We start from the raw sequence: 21,389 nt of genomic DNA on the forward strand, positions 1-21,389 counted from the left end.
AAAGAACACAGGTTTTTTTATATTACTTATTTATATCAACCACCTACATGCTCATGCAAGATGCAATACAAGTCAGAGTAAGTGAATAAGGGAAATGGTTTTGGGGGGAAGGAGGGCACACAAATACCTTATAATCTTGATCTGGCAGCATGTTGAGTAAGAAAGTTACCATCTTTTGTGGAAATTCATATTTTATTGTCCAAAATAATAATTCTTCTAGAAAATATTTATGCTTTAAAACATCCATGATGGACTGATCTGCATAAAAAGCAGGAGAACAGAGGGGGAAAAACTTTTTTAGGTTTCATTAAGGACATTCCAACCTTAGTTTATTAATATTCTGTGTAACTTACTAGATGCAAATATCTAAGAATCAGAAACACCTTAATTCTACTATCTTGTTAATGTTGATAAAAGTGTTTTCCAACACTTGAGGAAAAAAGTTAGATATGGCTAATACTGTACAGAGTATGAGCACGTAATAGTTTCAGGCATAGAACTCTCACAGTCATCAATGAAAGTCTTCAGAACAAATCAGCTGCTGAATCAGGCCCTTACACAGAACCCAGTCTGTCAGCCTTACACTGGCTAGTGACTTACTCTGCAGACAGTCACATTGGGCCGGACTCTTCAGCTGGTGGAAATTGTCATTGACTTGAACTGAGCTACAACAATTTACACGTCTTCAAGATTTAGCCATGGACTTCAGTGGGATTACTGATGGGGTACGGTACTATTCAACATGAGCAAGTGTGGCAGAATCTGACCCACTTTAATTGAACATTAAAACTGTGACATGAATTAAACTTAATTCCTAAAAACATATATGATCCGTTTGCAAACTTCTAAAACCTTTCAATACAATTATTTAACACACATGTAACAATTTACATCTTCAATCAATTTACATAATAAATAATAAATTCTCAAAACAATCTTGCGAGATAAGCAAGTATTATCCCAACTCTATATATGACAAAACTGAGAAATAAAGCAGATTTTCCAAAAATTATAAAACAAAGTTAATAGTAGAACAGGGATACAAATCCAGTTTATCTCAAGTCCCAGTCTCATTATGAGTCTTCTAGATCACACAGTGTCTTTACTGTCCTTCAAAGCTGTAATACTTACTATTAATAATAGATAATAGAACATGTCCACTCCCACAGCATGGAGAGATTTATGCAAATTGACCATCTTGTGCCTATAGGAGTCAACTGGGCCAGGCGAAAGGGAATATTGCCCCAGAGGAGGGAAAGCAGCAGTAATGCCGCCTCTCCCCCTTGGAATTTATCCCAGAGAAGGGACAGATAAATTCCAACTGGGATTTCATAAAGGCTCCCCAAATCAACACCGGCAGTGCAAGAAATGCTGAATCAATGCATCTGCTAGCCTGGCACTGTTCCCCACCCTTCCAGGCCAGACCCAATCATTTTGTAGGGTGTATTGGATGGCTTTGAGCCCAACAGTAAAGCAGGAATTGCTGGCATTTTGTGCCATTGTGCTCCTGCTCCAGGTGAGTTTACCACCAGTAGAGCTGACATTCCTACTGTGCCAGTGTTGACTATAGACCACTGTGTTAGAAATTTTGGGAATTGTTAAAATATCACAAGAAATATGAACAATTTAAACTTGAGGAGATTTTCATGATGAGACTCTTTTTTCCAATCCAAAGAAAGAAAATAGATATATCTATGTTCTGGAAGTGTGAGATCAGAGATTAATTTTTACCTCTCTTAATCCTGAATATTCCATCAAAAATCACAAGTCACTTACTATAGCAAGCCTGCAACAATCACTTAGGGTCTCATCCGCCTCCCTTTTTAAAAGGTCTGTTTATGAATTTACTGCTCATTAAAGACGCCAGTTTGACAGCCATGGAGATTGAAATCATCTATCCACGGAACTGACACAATGATCACTACATATGTCATAATGTGTGGACACCAATAATGTATGCTCTTCACTCAGACTCGTTATACACCATTGAAGTGCAGCTTCCCCAGACCAGGAACATGGTAGTTTAACAGTGCATAACAACTCTGTGCAATAGCTGAAGGACAGGAAGAGACTACCACCACATCCAATTACACCTACAGGAGAATTTAGAAAGAGAGCTCTTATCCAACTTGGAATTTGTCTATGACACCAAGGCTAATGCTCCTATGCTTGGGAAAAGTATTATGTAATTTTTTTAATAAATAAAATAAAAATAAATAAATAAAATAAAATAAATTTAAAAAATAGTGCCTATGGGGTTGAAAATGTCTTATAAATTAGATATTTTAGATGGACAAGTGTTTTAGAAACAGCAAAACAAAACACAAAACAGAAAAGGACATTTTTGTAATAAGCTATTCAATACCCAAACCCACATTTTGTGCTAAAGTGTCACCAAAGTTCCTTTAAATCTACCTTTTATTTTTCCCTATCACCACAAAAAAAATAAACTTGTAGCTATTTAAAACTGTTTTCCTAGGATATCAGCATTAGTACCCCAAAGTGTCACAAATGCATAGCCTGCTGTTAAGACAAAACCATTAAAGATCTACGTTGGGGAAGGGAGTCTGCTTACGTGGAAGAGATAAATCTGTTTTTATTCAATACTCAGTTTTCTAAAATTTTCTTTTAATACTCTAATTTTATACCCTATCGGACATAAAATATGAATACTGAAAACTTCAGAAAACTATTTAATAGAAACAGAAACTTTCCCTTTCCCCCTCTAGGAGCAAACAACATATCCAGCACAGTCCATGTTGGCATGCCTCAGAGGCGGGAAGATTACAATCCTGGAGGAAATGAAAGGTTTAATTAAAAGAATAGTTTTGCTGAAATGTGCCAAGTGATGTCCGTTTGAGCATTTGGCAGCTTCTAGGCTTGAATTTCCTGCTCCACAATATCAGTTCACTTTTATTATGGAAATTGCATTCTCTCTCAAGCTATCATGATTTTACTTTATCTTTTAAGAAGTTTAAGGCACATTTGGTTAAACTGTAAGAACTCAGACAGAAGTGTCTTAAATAGCAAGCTCCCTTCTCTATTTTTCTGTCTTGTCTCTAAATTACAAGCTCCTGAAAAATAAACTATAGTTTTATTATAAGATTTAATATATTTTCATAAATTTGAATTGCCAATTACAATAATTGCCACTGCTAAAATTACAGTTGTCTTATTTTCTAGCCTCCCTTGTCTTTTCTGTCCAAACTATGTGAAACACCATAAATTATAATTTTCCTCTCCCACCATCATCACAACTCCTTGAAATCTGTGTTGATTTCCAGTACCTTTCCATTTCAAATTCAAACTCCATATCCTCACTTTTAAGTAATTCCAAAGCTTTGTTCATGCCTTCATTACTTTTTCCTCTTCCCCTCCCCCAAATATTCCCTTTCCATGCCTTGTGGCTATCCAGTGCTTTCACCTTCGTGCTATCATCTTCTATTGTCATACCCACAAGTAATGGTACAATGTAATTTTAAAAAAAGGGAGTCATTTGTCTACTGAAGATATCAGCATTGAAGGCATGAACAATTGCCATTAGCTCCTTTTCAGAACAATGAACTTGCCTATCAACAAAGCATAAGACATGGATATTCTCCACCTCCAAATCCCAGAGGGCTAAATGTTGATGAACTTGGTCAGTCATTCTTCAGATAAAACTCTCATTGACCTCAGTGGAAGTTTTGCTTAAGTTAGACTAGAGATTGCAGGATGTGGCTCACAGAGAGGATTGACTTAAACGCGAGATATAAGCGTGAGTAGTTTCAAAAGAGAGTATCTACTTCTATTGACACCTCTTTTCACATTACAGGATCATTACAGGATCCGTTTAATTTCAGACCAAAAAGGATCAGATGGGAAGTGCTCAAGTCTGGCCCAAATTGCAATTACATTGCATGCCAAAACGAAGAAAGATGTTATCAGGAACAAACGAAGCCTTCCACTAGGTTTTTTAATTTATTAGCATTTGAAAAATCTTCTGCCTAAATTCAGACAATGCAATGAGTTGTTAGAAGTTCCCTTGCAGAAGAAAGGTGATGAATCAATGGACACCAAATACTGAATGGTGTTACTTGCTGCCTCATGAGATGAGAACTGCTGATTAAAAATACTCACTGACATGTTAAATGCCTGTGTCACATGCAGCTTCGCAGAGCTTGAAAACAGACTGAGGGTTCTTAGATACTTTAAGATAGACACAAAGCAAGCATGATAAATGGAGATCATCACTTTATAAATACCTTTGGTACTGCTGCTTAATTTCACCCTCTTGCGCTTGCCCACACCTTGGCTTCCATCCTGGTCCTCCTGGGGTAAGGGAAGAGTTTACAAAATCAATAGCTGTACAGATTTTACTGCAGAGAGACTTCATACTCTGTAATTCACTTTTGGATTAAACATATAGCTAAAAAACATGACACCCTGTACATACTTGGTAATAGGACAATGTTTTATCTGCTACAGGAACCACAGACTCAATACAATGCATTAGAAAAATATATTTTAAAAAATGGTTTCCCTAAGGCAACATTACGTACGAGTTTAGACATTTTAACTTATTTGATTCATTTGTTGGCCAGTTTACTTTCTTTCGGAGACTAATTGCTAGAAAATATTTAACTAGATAAAGTATCAAGATACAGCACAATTAACTATGAAGTTTCATTTTTATCCCTTTGTAGGCGTTTTTGTTTTGGGGTTGTTTGTTTGCTTATGTGCGTGGCCTCTTCTGTCTTTTCCAGACATGTAATTACTAAGAATCTTAGATGGCAACACAAATAATCAACTAGACATTTTCTAATCAATTTAAGTGTTTCTATCCAACATTGAAATGATTTAATTTTTTGGCAGCCAATTCCAATTAGAAGAGCCCTAGCAAATAAAGTAATATTTCAGATATATAAAGGCACTTGTCATCTGAAGAGCACAGAGCAATCTATAAATAAGCAAACCAGTCTTAAAACCAATTTAGATTAAAAACATGATCACCACCACTTAAATGGGGAAGATGGGGCATAACAAGAGAAAGTGTCATGCATAGATATAGGAGTTGGGGGTTAGGATGCTGGATCCTAGCCTCCAAGTCTACTGCTCTAACAAGCAGATTACACTGTCCTTGCTATAATACTAGAGAAACAAGTTAAATAAATTTGTCTTCATTAGAGTTTGCTATATGTGCAATTTCATCCATTTAAGAGGATGAAAATTGTGATCAAATTTGGGGAATAATGTATAGTTTTCTTGAAGAATATTTTCCTCAACTGAAATGTGTGCTGATTATTTGTCTCCAGTGTCAGTAGTGGGGAAGGATTAAATCTTAATGGATGGAGTTGAAGTTTAACAGCAATGCATTCTGAACACCAATCTTTTTAGATTCATCCTAAATACAAAAGGGAAAGTACCTGGCTGAATGCAATCTCTCCCCAGCTTACTCTCCCATGAACTGAAATACACTTAGAAATAGAAAGGACAGAATAATTCACCAGTACTACTTATTCAGGAAAAAAAGGAAGTCTTGCATGAAGAGAAAGCCTGATTCTTTCTAACAAACATATTTTCAATTTTCCTTTAAGGCAGTTTGCTTTAGTTTCCTTGATGCAGAGGTACTACTACTGAAAAGGAACATTTTCTTTGCAGTAATTTGCACTGCAGAAACTGAACAAGGTTAAAAGCTTGTTTACTGAAGTATCTTAGAGTAAGTTAACTGGATTTATATTTACACATGAGTATTTCAGGTCCCACATTTATAAAAGGTCCTGCATTCTCTTTTTAGGCTATTAAGAAAAACTGAGAGGATCTGGAAGTTATTTTTACCCTCACCCCACATCCTATTTACTTGTAATCTCTGATTTGGCTGAAAATACTCTGGCAAATTGAGAAATAAAAATATACTCCAAGTTTAAATTGGTTGTGTTTGTTTACTATTAAAACTATTAATCCTTTTTGCCATAAATCTTTCTAAAAGGTTTTGAGACCAAATCTGAAAATGCCCATGCATGCTCTTTGAGATTACATTTCAATAGGGTAAATGAGGACTTGACTCTGGTCATAGGTAGATAAGTATGCAGGGCCAAATTTCACTGTTTAAAAAGTAATAATAAATTGCACTTCTTAACATAGTCTCTAGTTTGATCTAACGTACGGCCATTAGCTTTATACTGGAGGGAGGGAGGGTGGGAGAAAGAAAGAAAGAAAGAATGTACTAAGTGTCCACGGGGTATAAAACACTAACTCACTAGTCTGATCTAACGTACGGCCATTAGCTTTATACTGGAGGGAAGGAGGGTGGGAGAAAGAAAGAAAGAAAGAATGTACTAAGTGTCCACGGGGTATAAAACACTAACTGAGGCATATTTCAGTTGCTGCTATTTTCTCCCCCCTAACCCAGGCAATTCCTTTCCCTTGGAACTTCCATTCTATTCCCCAACCTTCTTTTTAAAATGCTATCCTTCAGCCAATGAAATAAATCCTTCTCCCTCTCCACAGTACCCATATTCCGCCCTAACCTCCATCACACCTCAGCCATCCTTTCCAAGAGAAATACCGTATCTGATCCCTCCCCAAACTACCACAACAATTTCAGTTTCCTTCTCTCACAATAGACCAATCACAAACAATGAGCGAGCTTCATTTTAAATTAAATTCAGAATATTCAAGATGAACTTTATCTCTTGTTTATCTTTAGTGCCTGATCAGTGCTATTTCTAGTGTTATTTTATATTGTGGGGCTTTGTTTGTGTAAAGAGACGGTTAAAAAATAGCAAGCAGTACTTTGAAAAATGTTGATTTATAAATAGCACTGCAGAGAGCATAACATGCTGTGGAGTTGGTGACAACAGAGGCAAACATCTGATATAACCTATTGTAAGTATATACAAACAATTGAGTTTTCACTTCTACACCTGGTCAATTAGATTTCAGGACAAACAAAAAGTCACAGATGATGTTTTAAAGCATTTTAAAAGGTTGTTCTGTCTTCCTGCCCGTATGTCTGAACCAGAGAATAAGTTACAAATGACTGTTATCTATTCCTCTGTCTGCTGGAACCCAGCTATCATCTGGCAGATAGTTAAAGGTTTAGTAAATGAAATTAGGTCATTTAGTAAATGAAATTTCAAGCAAGTTAAGAATAAATTAATAACTCTACAACAACTTAACTATTCCCCATCAATTCTGTTTGCCAGTTCTGGCTAATTCTAAACATAGGTTCTTCTCCTTTTCCCCTACCCAATATGATTAGTAAATAAGGCCAGATCTACACCAGGGAATTTATGTAAGAAAATATTCCCACTGTTGCTATCACCAGCTCAGCCGCACCAGTGTTAGCATCACTGGGATCTCTAACTGCCTAACACTGCTCACACCCCTTTCAACATCATCTGTATTAAATCTCCTTAGAACAAGTGTAATTGACATGATGCTGAAAATGACAGCTGGAAAGAGAGAGCCACTTGTGCTAGATCTAGGAATTTCCTGCCATATTCTTGGGAGACCTATTGAAGTTTAAATATCTGTAGGGTCCATGGTATTAAATTAATGGTTGATGTATTATTGTGGGCTGGGATTGTACGTAACCTATCGAGGGGGGAGATATAAGAGATGTGAGATCTGGGCAATCAAAGGACTATACTGAACAAAGTGCCAGACAAGAAAGAACTTTTGGAACAAAAAGTGTTAAGTAATTTTCCTGGAAAATTTCTAGGGAGAGGTGAATGCAAATACCCCACTTCCGGTTACACAAAAATCCAACCTTTTGAAACTATGCCCTGAATGGGCCATCATTTGCTGATCACCTGTTACATGAGGCCAAGATCAAAGCCAAAATTGTATAAAGGAAAAACTGAACTGTTCATGGTGGTACTGGTTCTGAATATGAAACAGTTATTAACTTGTAACCCTGGGGAAAAACCCAGCTGTAGGTTTTGAAGCCACCAGAGCCCAAGGTTGGAGTCAGGTGACTTCTGGTAAGCTTTTTAGTATGCATATAGCTTCTTTTATTCTTTTTAACATTTTTTCTGTAATGCTTTCACTTTAAGAATAAATGTGCTTGCTTATAAAGGGCTACATGATAACTTGTAACTGCGCAATTACATTGTTCATAGCCACTGGAGAGAAAGCAAAGTGCATATGTTGGCCTGATTAGGCAGTCTGGCTTGCTGCGGACATCAAGTATAGGCAGGGAAGTGCGCAGCCTAGAAAAAGCCAGTTCAGGGGGGTCACTGCCCATGATGGCTGAGGAACTGGGAGCCTAGAGTGGGTGCCCTTAGTGGACCATGAGGGGAGAATATGGGTGGCAGTTGTCCTGAACTGTGACACCACATACATTAGTATTCTCTACATTGCTAACACCAGTTCAGCTGAAGCAGTATTAGCAACAATAGGAATTTTTTTGAAAAGTTCTTTAGTGGAGCAAGGGCATGAGGGTCTGATTCTGTAGATCCCTATTAAAAGATGTTTTCTCTACTGAACCAAACAAATACACACCTAGTAGTAAAGATTTGTAGGATGTGGACTAAAGTATTTCCTCTGTTCATATATTGTTACATTTCTATTTTATTTCTGTAAAAAACTCACCTCATCTGAAGACTCTCCTTGTCCTGATGTTGCTGTTGCACCTGCTAAACCTTTTGAAATGAAAAAAAAAAAAGATTTCCTTCACAGTTCTTGAACTGAAGAGACACATTTTACGAGATTTAATGAACCATAAAGAAACACAAAACATAATCTTAGCTATTGTCACACTACCTCATACTGATCTCGTTAGCTCTCACAAGATAAGCAGTATTGGTTTTAGCAGTACCTGAGGAGGAGATGTCCAAGGGAGATTCAAGATACTTTAAAAAGTGATACTTGTGATTCAGGGGTATGTCCCACCACAGTGCTTCAGTGCACTGTGTTGGTGGAAGAGCATTCTTTCAGAAGAGACAAACTGAGGTAATGATCACTTCTGGCCATCAAAAATTCATGGCACTATTGCAATAAGGACTTAACCCAGTTACCGTCCCTAAATCCCAATATGAGTAATTACATCTTGCCTACTCAAATTCCACCACTTCTCTGATTGGATAAGGATTATTATTCACATCCTATCCCTCAAATGCTATGTTTAGTTTTGCTAGTGCAGTTACAATAGGTCCTGCATTTTGGCAGTGCACTATGTAGTGGTCTAATTCCATGAGTCACTTCAAATACTGTTTCGGACACAAGATAGAGCAGCTTTTAAGAAAGCAAGATTTTTTTCCGAAATGTTTTTCTACACAAACCTTGAGCTGCTGAAGTGCTAGTCCCAGATGCTTGTTCCTGCATCCCACATGCCAGTTTATCCTCAGGAAATGCCAGTCCAGAGCCTTTCAAAGCTATGAGGTATTTTTCATGACTTTTCTTTGCACATGCATTTTCTCCAACACCTTGAATATATATTTAAAACAACGTTAAAGCAAAGACAAACAAGTATTCAATTCATGTACTAACACAAGAGGCCTCATTTAATGAGATTGGTTCCAAAAGCATTTATTTTACAAGACCGAGCAATTTAAAAAGTGGCCCACTATATTTTTTAAAAAGATTATGGGCTGGCTCACACTTACCGCGCGATTCGGCAGCAGTCGACGGGAGTTATGCAGAGTAGTTTGCGTAACTGACGTTGACTGCTCTGCTTCTCTTCTGTGCGCTGTTCTCACTGCGCTGAGCTGACGTTCCTGTCGGCTCAGTGCTACGCTACTAGAGAGGGGTGGACTTATTCCGTCGACTTCCTGATCGATTGAGCAGGCCTCACTGACCGCTCAACTGATCAAGAAAGATCGATCTGGCGGCGGCGATTTTGCCACCGTCAGTCTGAACATAGCTTATATGAACAAAAGAGTTAGAAATAGGAGTCTACAAACTTCACCCTAAACAAATACAAAAGTCAGTTTGCCAGCGGATGAATTTAAGTCCAAAATACAATATTTTTCTGATTCTTTATTTTTTCCAAATCAAGCAGCATTTTTCTTCTACTCAAGGCATCCATCATTTCCACTGAAGCAAAACTGCTACCTAATATAACACGTCAGCCATCTTCAGCCCAACCAACAGACCTGTTTTGCAATGCCAGTGACAGAAAGCCCAAGTTGGTGGAAATAAAACGACACTGAAGTAAATTAGGCCTAAAATATAACTCACTTTAAATTGTCTAAATTTTGGCAGAGAATGTCCTGAGAGCATCAAACAGAAAAAAACATAGCCTTTTATTTTTATTTTTTTTTGAGACTCAAAAATAAAAGTTGAGGTAAGACCACTACAACAGCAGTTTACCAAGATTATTCCCAGAGCTGTGGACACTTCCACTGACATCCAAGTTGCTGGTTCACCAAGGAGAAAGTAAATAAATTGCACACATTGGATTAAAATCTTCAGCTAAAAAAAGTTAATATTTCTCTAACAAAAGAAAAAACTTGTGGGGAAATAATTTTGCTTTCAGGTTTTGAATCAAGGTATATATAAACAATAGAAAGACAAATGTCAGGTAGATGACAGCATCCTTTTTACCTGCTCCCTTCAGCCAGAGTTACCCTGTGCAGCAAATGGTCCACAAAAACATCTCAGGGCTTCCTATGTTCTGCCTCCATGGAGGCTAGGTCTCCATTCAGAGAGGTATGTTCCCCATGCCTTCAGACACAGCTTCCTTATTGCACAGAACCATTTTTCAAAAAAAAAAAAAAAAAAAAACAAAACCAGGCTCTTCCATCTAAGCACAACATGCGTAGGAAGTATGTCTACTTTGGATACAGGTGTGAGTTTTTCCCCTGCAGAGTAAAAATTATTAAACTGCTCTGATTCAAAAGGGATCATCATGCCTGGCTCTCAAAAGATTTTTCCCTTAAAGCATGAACAAGTGAATTGGGGAGAGCAGAGCAGGGCAGTTCTTTTCAGCAGTATTCCTAAGTACTTCTCTTTAAGATAAAAAGACTGCTGTCCAGCAGTTTAGCCATCTTTAATCCACAGCTGCTCAAGATAGTTACACTAGCTTAAAGCAAGAGTAACTTCTATCTACTTTGTAGTCATATAGAAGGCTTAAAAGACTCAAAAATGAAAGCAGCAAGCCACAGAAAGCAGGGGGTTCATTTGCATCTGCTCTTCCTAACCAGTAACTGCATAATATTTTGGGCTGGGGGGAGGGGGGACGGAAGGGGAGTAATAGCAGAGAAAGAAAATAGGTGGCTTATGTAGCAGGCTATTTTTATTCTGAACAGAATACCTCACAGCCTCATGCTCAGAAAGCCACAGGTATTCTTTATGACAGCAGGTCCTAATATAAAATATGAGGCATTTATAATCATATCTTTTCATGGTAATTAAATGCCTGCTAAATCAGCTCTGTTCTTGATCTTAGCCCAATTATAAAAATGTTTATTGAAATTGTAGGTCCTTATAAAAATATTTGTGCCACAAAAGACCCTACTCCACAGTTCTTACATCAGCAAAATTCCCATTGGCTTCTCAAGCCCTAAAAATAGCAATCAACTCAGATATCAGTTTATAATTATTCTTATAATTATTGTTCTGAGGTTTTTGTGACACCAGAGCAAACGAATACAGTATGCTGGGCTGATAAAGTACAAAAATGGCTTCCATTTAAATTCCTCATCATTTCAACAATCATTAACAGAATTATGCATGAACTCACCAGAGCTAAGATCTTTGTAGAACTGTTGGTTTGTCAAAACCTGGGTAAGGACTGATCGCATTGCTCCTCCCATTTTGGTCAAGTCTTCTAGAAAGGAAACATGAGGCTCCAACATCTGAAGGACTTTGTGAAAGTCTTTTTCTGATGGCAAATCAAGAGCTGGAAACCCAATAAAAGAAGTTTAAGGCAGAGTTTATTGCCTCAACAAAGCATTGCACTGAACATTTCAGTGGATTAAAATACTAGTTGGGTCATCAGTGAAATGTGTTTATAGACAATCTAGTCTCTCAATAATTAGCCCCATTTGACAAACATACAACATTAAACAATTGGACTTCCAATCAAGAGAGACCTTGGACTGAAACAGTACGGACATTACAAGTTAAGTAGTATGATACAAAGGCAATAATACAAATACATACAGAAGCTTACACAGCAAAATGAATGGCCATATGCCCTATGAGAGACCTTAATCACAGTTTTAAAAAAATTAGTGTTATGGAGGATGATTAAGACTGATCAGAGCTTTCTGTTTAAGAGATAATTTTTCAAAGTGCTCTAAAATCCACGTGTCACAGTTCAGGGCAACTGCACCTGTATTCCCTCCTCCATGCTCCACAAAGGGCACCCACTTTAGGTTCCCAGCTCGTCAGCAGTCCCCTCTTTTGGGAAGTGGCCTGCATTTCTCTCTCCTTCCCTTACCCCTACATCATTCCCCTTCGAGGAGTTTTCCAGTTCCCTGTTCCCTGCACAGTTCCCTGTTCCCTGCACAGTTCCCTGCCTACACTGTGATATCCCCAGCAAGCCAGACTGCCTAAACAGGCCAGCATCTTGCTTTCTCTCCAAAGACTATGAATAATTGTAGTTGCCAGCACTCAAAATTACCACATAAATCTTTATAAGCAAGCCAATTTGAAGTGAAAGCATTACAGAAAAAACATTAAAATAACCTACATGCATACCAAAAATTTACCAGCAATTACCCGCTCCCACACATTCTAACAAGAGCTCTGGCAGGAATCAGTCCTTCAAACCCTGTAAAGCGAATTTTCTGTGGTTACAAGTTCATAACAGCCTTAATGCACAAGAATCTTTCCTTTATACAATCTTGGGACTTTGATCTTCAGATTCCAGTAACAGGTAATTGTAGGCTTGACATGAGTAATTGGACATGTGAGGCCTCATTTCTTGGGAAACAAGATTAGGGAGGTAAAAGGATCAGCAGGCTGGAAAGAGAACATCTGTAACCAGCTAAGATAAGGGAGAACATCTAGGGAACCATTTACAATGGACAAGAAATGTCGGGAGCATAAAGATGAGGTAAAAAGTAAGTAAATCATGGATGGTGCATGGACAGAGCATTCTGTACAGGAATTAGTTCCTACAAAGTGATCAAGCCAATCCCAAAACATACAATGTATAGTAAATACAGTAGAATGTTTAAATGTATATAAAGGAAGAGGTCTGCTGTGTAACTTTGGATGTGTGGTATGCCATGTATCCCATCTTCCCCCCCAAAGAGGTTACATACAATTCTGCCCACAATAATACATAAACTTTGCATTTAATGTAATGGACTCGAAACTTAATTCAATAAGATTTTCAAAGATATTGCAAGAAAATGCCATATCCATCACACCCTGCACACAGTGAGCCTGTTGAGAAATCTGATATGCCACAACAAAGATTAGGATAGACTTTTTATAGTGCAAGTTTAGCATAATTCCGTCAAAAGATTAAGAAGTTACAGCCTGGCCCAAAATGACCTGCTTTCAACTTTCAAAGTGCTCTGAAACACATGATACCCTCTGTTTACAGGAAGGGTACAACGCAATGCAAGGCAAATTTAACTCCATATTAATAAAGTTTTTTGGCAGTGACTAAAATTAAATTGTGCTCACCAAGTACTGGCCCACTCCAAAAAAAACAACCAGAGCTCTTATCCTTTCAACATGTGGTTAGGAAAGGATTCACTGGTTTCAGCACAGAATGAAGTTAGCATCTTCACAAAGAATTATAATCAAGAGAGAGCAACATAAACTGTGCCATCCACATGCAAATTCAAACATACCCGGTTCATTATATCCTTCTCTTAAGTACTGAATAAGACTAAAGATGAATTGTGGAAGAACTAGTTCTGACATCATCAACAAGTCTTTTGGGACACAGGGAACATTTGAACTTGATTTCATCCGGTGTCGCTTACAAAACCTATAAGAAAAAAGAGGGGGGAAATAGTTAGCCAAGTACCAATACCGTTCAGAACAATTATCTGAAAAACAAAAACAAAAAACCCCTGAGCCACCACTATTTTCAACTCCCCTTGTTGAGCTGCACACTTACATGCATAAAAGAGAGTACAATGGAATTGGTATTCTGTACAAAAGTAAGTTACAATGAAGATATAATTGTGTTTACATCCTCCCTGCTCTATCCCCAGGAACTCATAAAATAAAGTTGAGAGATTTTTTTTCAGAAGTTAATCAAAACATAGGATGACTTTCCACACATTATGAGCATCTTCCAAAAAACTGGTAAGAGAATACTGTCATGGTATTTCTCAATTAAAATTTGTTCATGCCAGCCATCTGAAATAAAAGTTGAAATGTTTTTCTCCAGTAAATCTGTACTGGTTTGCTGTATGGATATTAATAAAGCACTGACCAGTCGCATTAGTTTCACACAAATACCTCTTTGAAAACATTAAAACATTTGTTTTGAAAGGGAAAAACACTTTTGATCACAGACAGTTAAGAAAAATCTTAAAATCAGATTTGGGACCTACCAACTTTCAGAGTCTTATCAACTGAGAACAATATTGTATTCACTTTGCTAAATCGGTATATTACAAGTTTTTTTTTTTTTTCAGTGTGTTTAAAATAGGGAGGGGAAGATTGTCACAGGACTGATGTACAGGGACCCAACAGCACTGGGAGGATTCCCCTGGCACATGACAGCCATGAGGCTCATGGGAAAAAGAATCTAACTACACACCTCCACTTAAATCCTTCTGTGAAATAGCTGAATCACTACACAGTCTAAGAGAGGGACTAATCCTTCAAACCCTTAACAAACAGAAGCAGGCCTGCTGACATAAGCAGAATAACTTAAATGAGTGTAAAGATTCACAGGACCAGGCCCTATCTTTGACTGTGTAGAAGTTCAGAGATCTCTACAAAAGAATAAAAAGCTAATCCTGCACCAACTTAACTTTGAACATTGCTTAATAAAAGCCACTCCTCTTGTCCTTGTTGGGAAGCCCTGCAGATGGCAGCACCCCAGGCCTGGAGGATTCCTTAGGCCACAGGCATAACCCAAAGTCCACTGAAGTCCAAGGAAAAACTCCCACTGATCTCAGTGGGCACTGAATCAGGCCCACATGCACACTGCCAGGCTAGTGCTATTAACAGTCTTCAAATCATGCACCCAGATCGTGGAGATAGGGGGTGAGGAGGAAGAGGGAGGAGCCAACACCATGGGATGAGGAGTCTAAAAATACATTATTTAAAAATAGTAAACTTGATTTGACAGTGTCACTCAGAATAAACAGCTATTCATGTTTATCGCCATCTCCTGATGTTTCACTATAAAATTCACAAATGGATTCAAATATCATTGACAAATGGCTGTCTGAATATGCAAGTTATATTCTATAGTCATACCCTCATTAAATTGGCTTTACCACCACTTTATGAAGAAAATCTGTGTTTTCTATAGAAGATCCTTCAAGGAGAGGCTCAAAAGAACCAGTTAGTGTCTTAGAGTCAAAACACACTAATACAGGAAGGGGCTTAGAAAAAAAAAATCAGTTCTACAGAAGAGGGCAGCAGACTTTTGGGCCAAAAACAGAGATCTGTCCAGTCCAAGGATCAACTGAGCATTAAGGCAATACACCAATATCAATCCATTTGCCAGCACATAGCAGCACAGCTTCCAAAAGCTGCATCTTCACAAGAGTAAATTCTCTCTCTTTATATTATTAGCCATTTCTTTTCTCTTTTATTGAACAAATAATGCATTGCTTAAGTGCAACTATAATTGGGATTTAGTCTGTTGATTTAGAGGGCTACAACTATTTACTGAGTATCCCTGGTAACAAAAGTGCTCTCAGAGGTAGAAGACAAACCAGGTGATATGTCTGTGGTCTGGTTAAACACAAAGCCAGTGAAAAGTAATTTAGGAACAGATGCATTCTCTACTCATGTGCTGCCTACAGATGGCTGTCCATGCGGACAGAAAGTGAACTTCTAATAACCTTTAGGATGGAGGATCGGTACCTCATTTAGAAAGTTAAGATATTCGATTTCTCTTCTATTCCAACTACACAACCTTTTTATATTAAGTTTTTCCAAGGTCAATCAAAAATTTTGTGAGATTTAAAGGCACATTAGCAAGTATAAGTTTAGTATTTTAGAATAATGTATATTGAATATTTTTTATCCTTATCATTTTAATCAATCCTCTGTATATTTTTAATTTTTATGAGTTCCAGAGGGGTAGCAGTGTTAGTCTGTTTTTAGCAAAACAGCGAGAGTCCTGTAGCACCTTAAAGACTAACAAATTTATTTGGGCATAAGCTTTCGTGGGCAGAAATCCACTTCGTCTTCATGCATCCGACGAAGTGGGTTTCTGCCCACCAAAGCTTATGCCCAAATAAATTTGTTAGTCTTTAAGGTACTACAGGACTCTCACTGTTTTAATTTTTGTTACTCCAAAATGTGTTTTTGCAGGTAAGCATTTCATGATGGTGTTCTGAAGACCCCTGTAACTAAAAGCCTGCAATTATGCATGTAGAGCACAACTTTCAACCCGCCCTATGCTGCCGCCTCCTATTTGCCTTCTCCAGAAGCAGCTCTGCTCTTAGGAAGCCGTTCCAAAGGGGAGATCATGAATCAGGCCCTTTGCAATTACCCCATATCTGATCTACCTGGAGCTAAAGGTATGAGGCATGTATCCTCCCTAAACTATCAAAAGATAATTTATAGCAGATCAAAAATGGGTTTTTTTAAATATAGGCTCTGCAAGATCAAGAAGGAAAACAAATTCCATCCACAGTGAAAGACCTTTTATAAAAAAAGATCATCTCAGCAGTCCCCTCCTACTTAAGCTCAGGGAGATCCAGACACGGACTGCTTCCCAAATAACCAAGCTCCAAGTCTTATAGCCTGTGTGTCAAAACCATTCTGTAGAAAGAGACACATTCCATATCTGTTGTCATAGCCTGGGATATAAACATACTCTCCTCAATCCACAGTGTCAATGGGAGCTTTGAACAACGATCAAGAGTAAAATACAGCCATTAAGTAGTAACTAAACTAAATTATTATTGACATACTCAGCATTAATGTGAAAATATTCTGCCCTTTGTCACTCTTCCTTTCTTCTGTTTCTCTCCCACCTCCGTCTTTATGTCTATTCTTTCTTCTCCTACACTTCCTTCCCTTCTTAATTTCCATCTTCTGAGTTTTACTCCTACCCCTTTCTTTATCCCATCTACTGAAGTGATGAGCAATTAAATAATTAATGCTGATATTTAGAGTGTCACTCCAAAGACACTAATGAAGGCAGGAGAGATCACACTTCTCAGAGCCATTGTTTCACGCAGTCTGTAGATTCGGTAATGCTTGGTCTAGATTAGCAACTTACCTGGGTATAACTACATTGCTGGGGGGGGGGGGGAGTGGAAAATCCACACCCCTGAGCAACACAGTTATACTGACCTAACTCCCAGTGTAGACAGCGCTGTATCAACAGAAGGGTTTATTCTATCAACATAGCTACCACCTCTCAGGAAGGTAGATTACCTATGCCATTCGGAAAAGACCTCATGTCAGCATAGATAGCATCTTCACTGAAGTGCTTTTTTTTTTTTTCCCCCATGTTTTAATGCTGCATCATTTTTCCTTGTTAAATATTTTACTGCTATAAATTCTCTGATAATCATATTTAAGAATGTGAGTACATTAGAAAGAGCCATTTCGTTAGTCAGAGCTGTTCAAATCCCATTTAAATGGAGACATTTAATTGAGGATTTTGGGGAGGAGGGTTTGTTTTGCTTTGGTTTGGTTTTTGAGTTAGAGACCCAAAGACAAAGAGAAACACTGCTGTCCTTCCCTGTCTCTATCCCCTTCATTTTGTTTATTTTTTCACTATTAAGCTTATGCACACTTAAGCCTATTAAATCTCACAAAAATTATAATAAATGCTACCTCCAAAGCTTTAAATTGCATACAAACACAGCTTTAAGCTCAAAAAATGAACCTAAATATCATCCAACAAAAACATAATAAAATCCTACCTAATAGGATTTTATTAAAAGGGAGAAAAGGGAGGAGAAAGGGTAGTGGAGCATCCACAGGGACACACATCTCGAAGAACATCAGTTACTGCACTAGGCAAGTAGCAGTGACCATCAATTGGTGGAGGGATTTCGGCATACGGATGAAAATACAGATAGGCCTATTGTGGCAACATTAGTGGAAGCCTGATCAATTGCATAATGCTTAGTGAACGTGTGGACTGAGGCCCATGTGGCCGCCTTGCATATGTCAGTGATGGGAACATTATTTCGGAATGCTGTGGTAGTGGAAATCGCTCTGATCGAGTGAGCTCTAGTACATGACCGAGTCTGTAACAACTTTTGTTGATAACATGTATGGATACAGTCTTTTATCCACTTAGATAGCCTTTAGCTAGATATGGCCTTGCCCTTTGTACGTTCAACCAGTGAAATAAACAGTTTATTTGACTTCCTGAATGTTTTTGTTCTTTCTAGATAGAACGATATAGCTCGTCTGACATCCAACATGTGGAGTGCAGCTTCCAGTGGGTTCGCATGTGGTTTGGTGTAGAAGGTAGGTAAATGAATGGGTTGGTTAATGTGGAAGTCTGAGGCAATTTTTGGAAGAAATTTTGGATAGGGTCAAAGAGTGACCTTGTCTTTATGAAATATTGTGTATGGTGGATGTGCCATGAGTGCATTGATCTCCCCTAGACGTCTGGCTGATGTGATGGTAATCAAGAATGAGATTTTCATGGACATATATAGCAATGAGCATGTTGCCAATGGTTCAAACGGCGCTCTCGTGATGCCTCTTAATACTAAATTGCTGATTCCATCAACGCCTCATGCATAGGGAGTCTGATTTTTGAAGATGTCGTGGTATGCAGGATTTTCAGTAATTTATTATGAGACTTTGTGACTTCTTCCAGTGGGATTTCCAGCTCTTGTGCGACCCTCTTGAACAAGTCATTAAATTGCCTGAGGTCATCTACAGGTGTGGATGTAGTTGGAATGACTGATTCATCTGGTGATGAAGATGAGACATGCGTGGGCAGGGATGTTTCTTGTTCCCCATTTGCCTCTATTGTTTGTTTGTTCATTCCACTGCCTTAGCCAATGTAGTTGGAGGTGACTGTCTAGATGACCTCGCTCTACTTGTGTGGGAGATGGTAGATCTATCATATCTCTTAGAGAATGTGGAGCAGTCGTCCCAATCATGCCATCACATTTGGTATGGCATATAGGGAGCAAACCATGGTGGCCCATACCATGGATATGACATGTTACCCCTTCGGGGTATATATCTACGTGACTCTACCAATGGTCTGGTGGATGAAGAATGTTCTGAGGAAAATTGGGCTTCCTCTAGGTCACTGTCTCCTGAACTAATGGAGTGCACTGGGGAAAGAGTCTCATCGTGGGTAAAGTGCATTGGTGACAGCCCTGTATCTGATTGTGGAGAAGATGTTACTATAAGGTGATGTTGTTTGTGTGTTCTCTAAGGGCGGTGCCATTGTCAGTGCCGGGTTTGTCGTCGGTCCCGTATTAACGGTCGGTGCTGGCTGCAGCACCTCAGCAGTTGCCTGTGCCATTAATGACTCCAGTGCCGAACTCAGTGCTGTAGTCTGTCTTCGTGCCAAATTTTTTTCAGGTGCCGCAATCGGGGCCTACATTCTCTGGCGGTGCCATGCTCGGCACTGTTGAGCGTTGCTCAGACACCCTGTGCATCGTGTATTTTTTTGGTACCGGGTCGAAAGAGGAATGTTTTTGTTTACTCCTCGACTCCTCATCCAGACATTTCGAGTCCTTGGGCGGCACAGACCTATTTGTACCTGAGGGACCCGTCACCTCTTTGGTACTGTGTTTAGGAGACGGCCTCTTAGGCGAGCGTCTTGTCTTTGACGCAGCAGTATCTAGCAGCAACGAGGCGCTCTGTCTCGGAGTGTGTTCAGGGCTGTCAGAGGGGGGGTTTTCTGGTCCCAGATTGGAGGAGGGTCTGAGGGATTTTCCATGAGGATAAGTTTCAATCTCAGGTCTCTGTCTCTCCTCAACTTGGATTTCAAGTTCCTACAGTGTGTGCACTTCTGAGGCACATGGGTTTCCCTTAGACAGAGGACACTTTGTGAATGGCCGTCTGAGGCTGGCAATAGCCTCTCTACACGAGGTGCACCTCTTGAAGCCTGGGGAACCTGCCATTTAAACCCTAATTCTATTCTAATAACAGAGAGAAAAAGAAAAACTAAAACTTATTATTGTGGGTTTTTTTGGTTTGATTTTTTTAAACAAGTAACTGACTAAATACTGACTAAAACTGATTAAAATATGACTAAACTAACTAATTTTTTACTATTATTCTGTCTAGGATGAGAAAAAACCTCTGCTCTCGACAATCCGTCTCGGACCACGGATGGTTGAGAAGGAACTGAGGGGGTCGGGTTCAGGGTACACCAGAGATGCGCTAACGGCGCCACGAGACAGGATCTGTGCACACGCGATCCAGACGAATACTGCTAAAAGACTTCCAATCAAGGACGCAGGATGTGACAAGACCTAAAGTGGAGCACCCACAGGGACATCACTTGAAGAAGAACTAATGATTATAAATGTTTGTTACTGAATTGGGTGTAGAGACTACTTATTTTTAGGCTGTTAGACAAGGTTAGAGCAATTGTATAAATACCATTCAGCCCTTAGATTTAATAAAGGAATTTATGATTAAACTTGTGTTTGGTGATTTCCTATATTAATAATTTCCAATATTATTAATAAGTCCAACAGGAAGTAGATGGGGGTAACTGAATGTTTATTATACACCTATAATGCAAATTCAGTGGGATCTGTACAGGAAGGTAACACAATGGTTTCCCAGATAAGAACACCCAAGCACACACTTGAAAGACAACGGCATCCTTCCAGGCCTTAGGCTGAAGTGACCCAGCTGTTTTGACAGAGAAGCTAGAGATCAAGACGGCTATAAAAAGTTTAAAAGTTTCTTGATCCCTGCAAAATGTGGGGGGGAGGGGAGAAGAAGTGGGGAGAGTCACCAAAGACTGTCCAGAGAGTGTCAAAGAACTCTGACAGGGTGACAAGTGGACACAGAAGCTCAGCACAAGAATCTGTTCTAATCAATAATACTTTGTCTGAAGAAAGCTGTCTAGTCACTGCTTACCACTGTCATTTCCCCAGGGAGAATAAAATTGCAGGGTCTGAGCCTAAGTCAAACCTGCTGAGGCAATCTGGCTAGTACCAGGAGACTGCAACCCAGAGCCTGATCTGAGAGTGGGAGAAATGGATAATTCCACCTTGAGCTTGGTGATATCTAGAGGTCTGAGCGGGCGAGCACTTAACAGGACTAGGAGGGGTCATGGTGTAGTTAGTCCATAACTCTGACATGCACACAGATCATGACCAAAATAGTCACTGTTTTAGAACATGACA

The 21,389-nt window shown here is 38.9% G+C and overlaps 1 protein-coding gene across 3 annotated transcripts in view; it reads right to left on the reverse strand.

Moving 5' to 3' along the window:
- Positions 1 to 21,389, reverse strand: part of UBR3 (ubiquitin protein ligase E3 component n-recognin 3) — a 184,666-nt gene that overhangs the window by 152,540 nt on the left and 10,737 nt on the right. For all 3 annotated transcript variants that reach the window (XM_067549265.1, XM_067549264.1, XM_067549266.1), the window contains exons 2-7: positions 13,740 to 13,879; positions 11,669 to 11,827; positions 9,267 to 9,410; positions 8,578 to 8,627; positions 4,245 to 4,311; positions 128 to 258 (exon numbers count right to left, since the gene is read on the reverse strand). In XM_067549265.1, coding sequence (XP_067405366.1) covers positions 128 to 258; positions 4,245 to 4,311; positions 8,578 to 8,627; positions 9,267 to 9,410; positions 11,669 to 11,827; positions 13,740 to 13,879 — 691 coding nt within the window. The remainder of the gene's footprint in view (positions 1 to 127; positions 259 to 4,244; positions 4,312 to 8,577; positions 8,628 to 9,266; positions 9,411 to 11,668; positions 11,828 to 13,739; positions 13,880 to 21,389) is intronic.

This window comes from Emydura macquarii, unplaced genomic scaffold (genome assembly GCF_026122565.2).
Source record: "Emydura macquarii macquarii isolate MOO-44397 ecotype Brisbane River unplaced genomic scaffold, CSIRO-AGI_Emac_v2 contig_1253, whole genome shotgun sequence".
In the NCBI taxonomy this organism is placed as follows: Eukaryota; Metazoa; Chordata; order Testudines; family Chelidae; genus Emydura; species Emydura macquarii.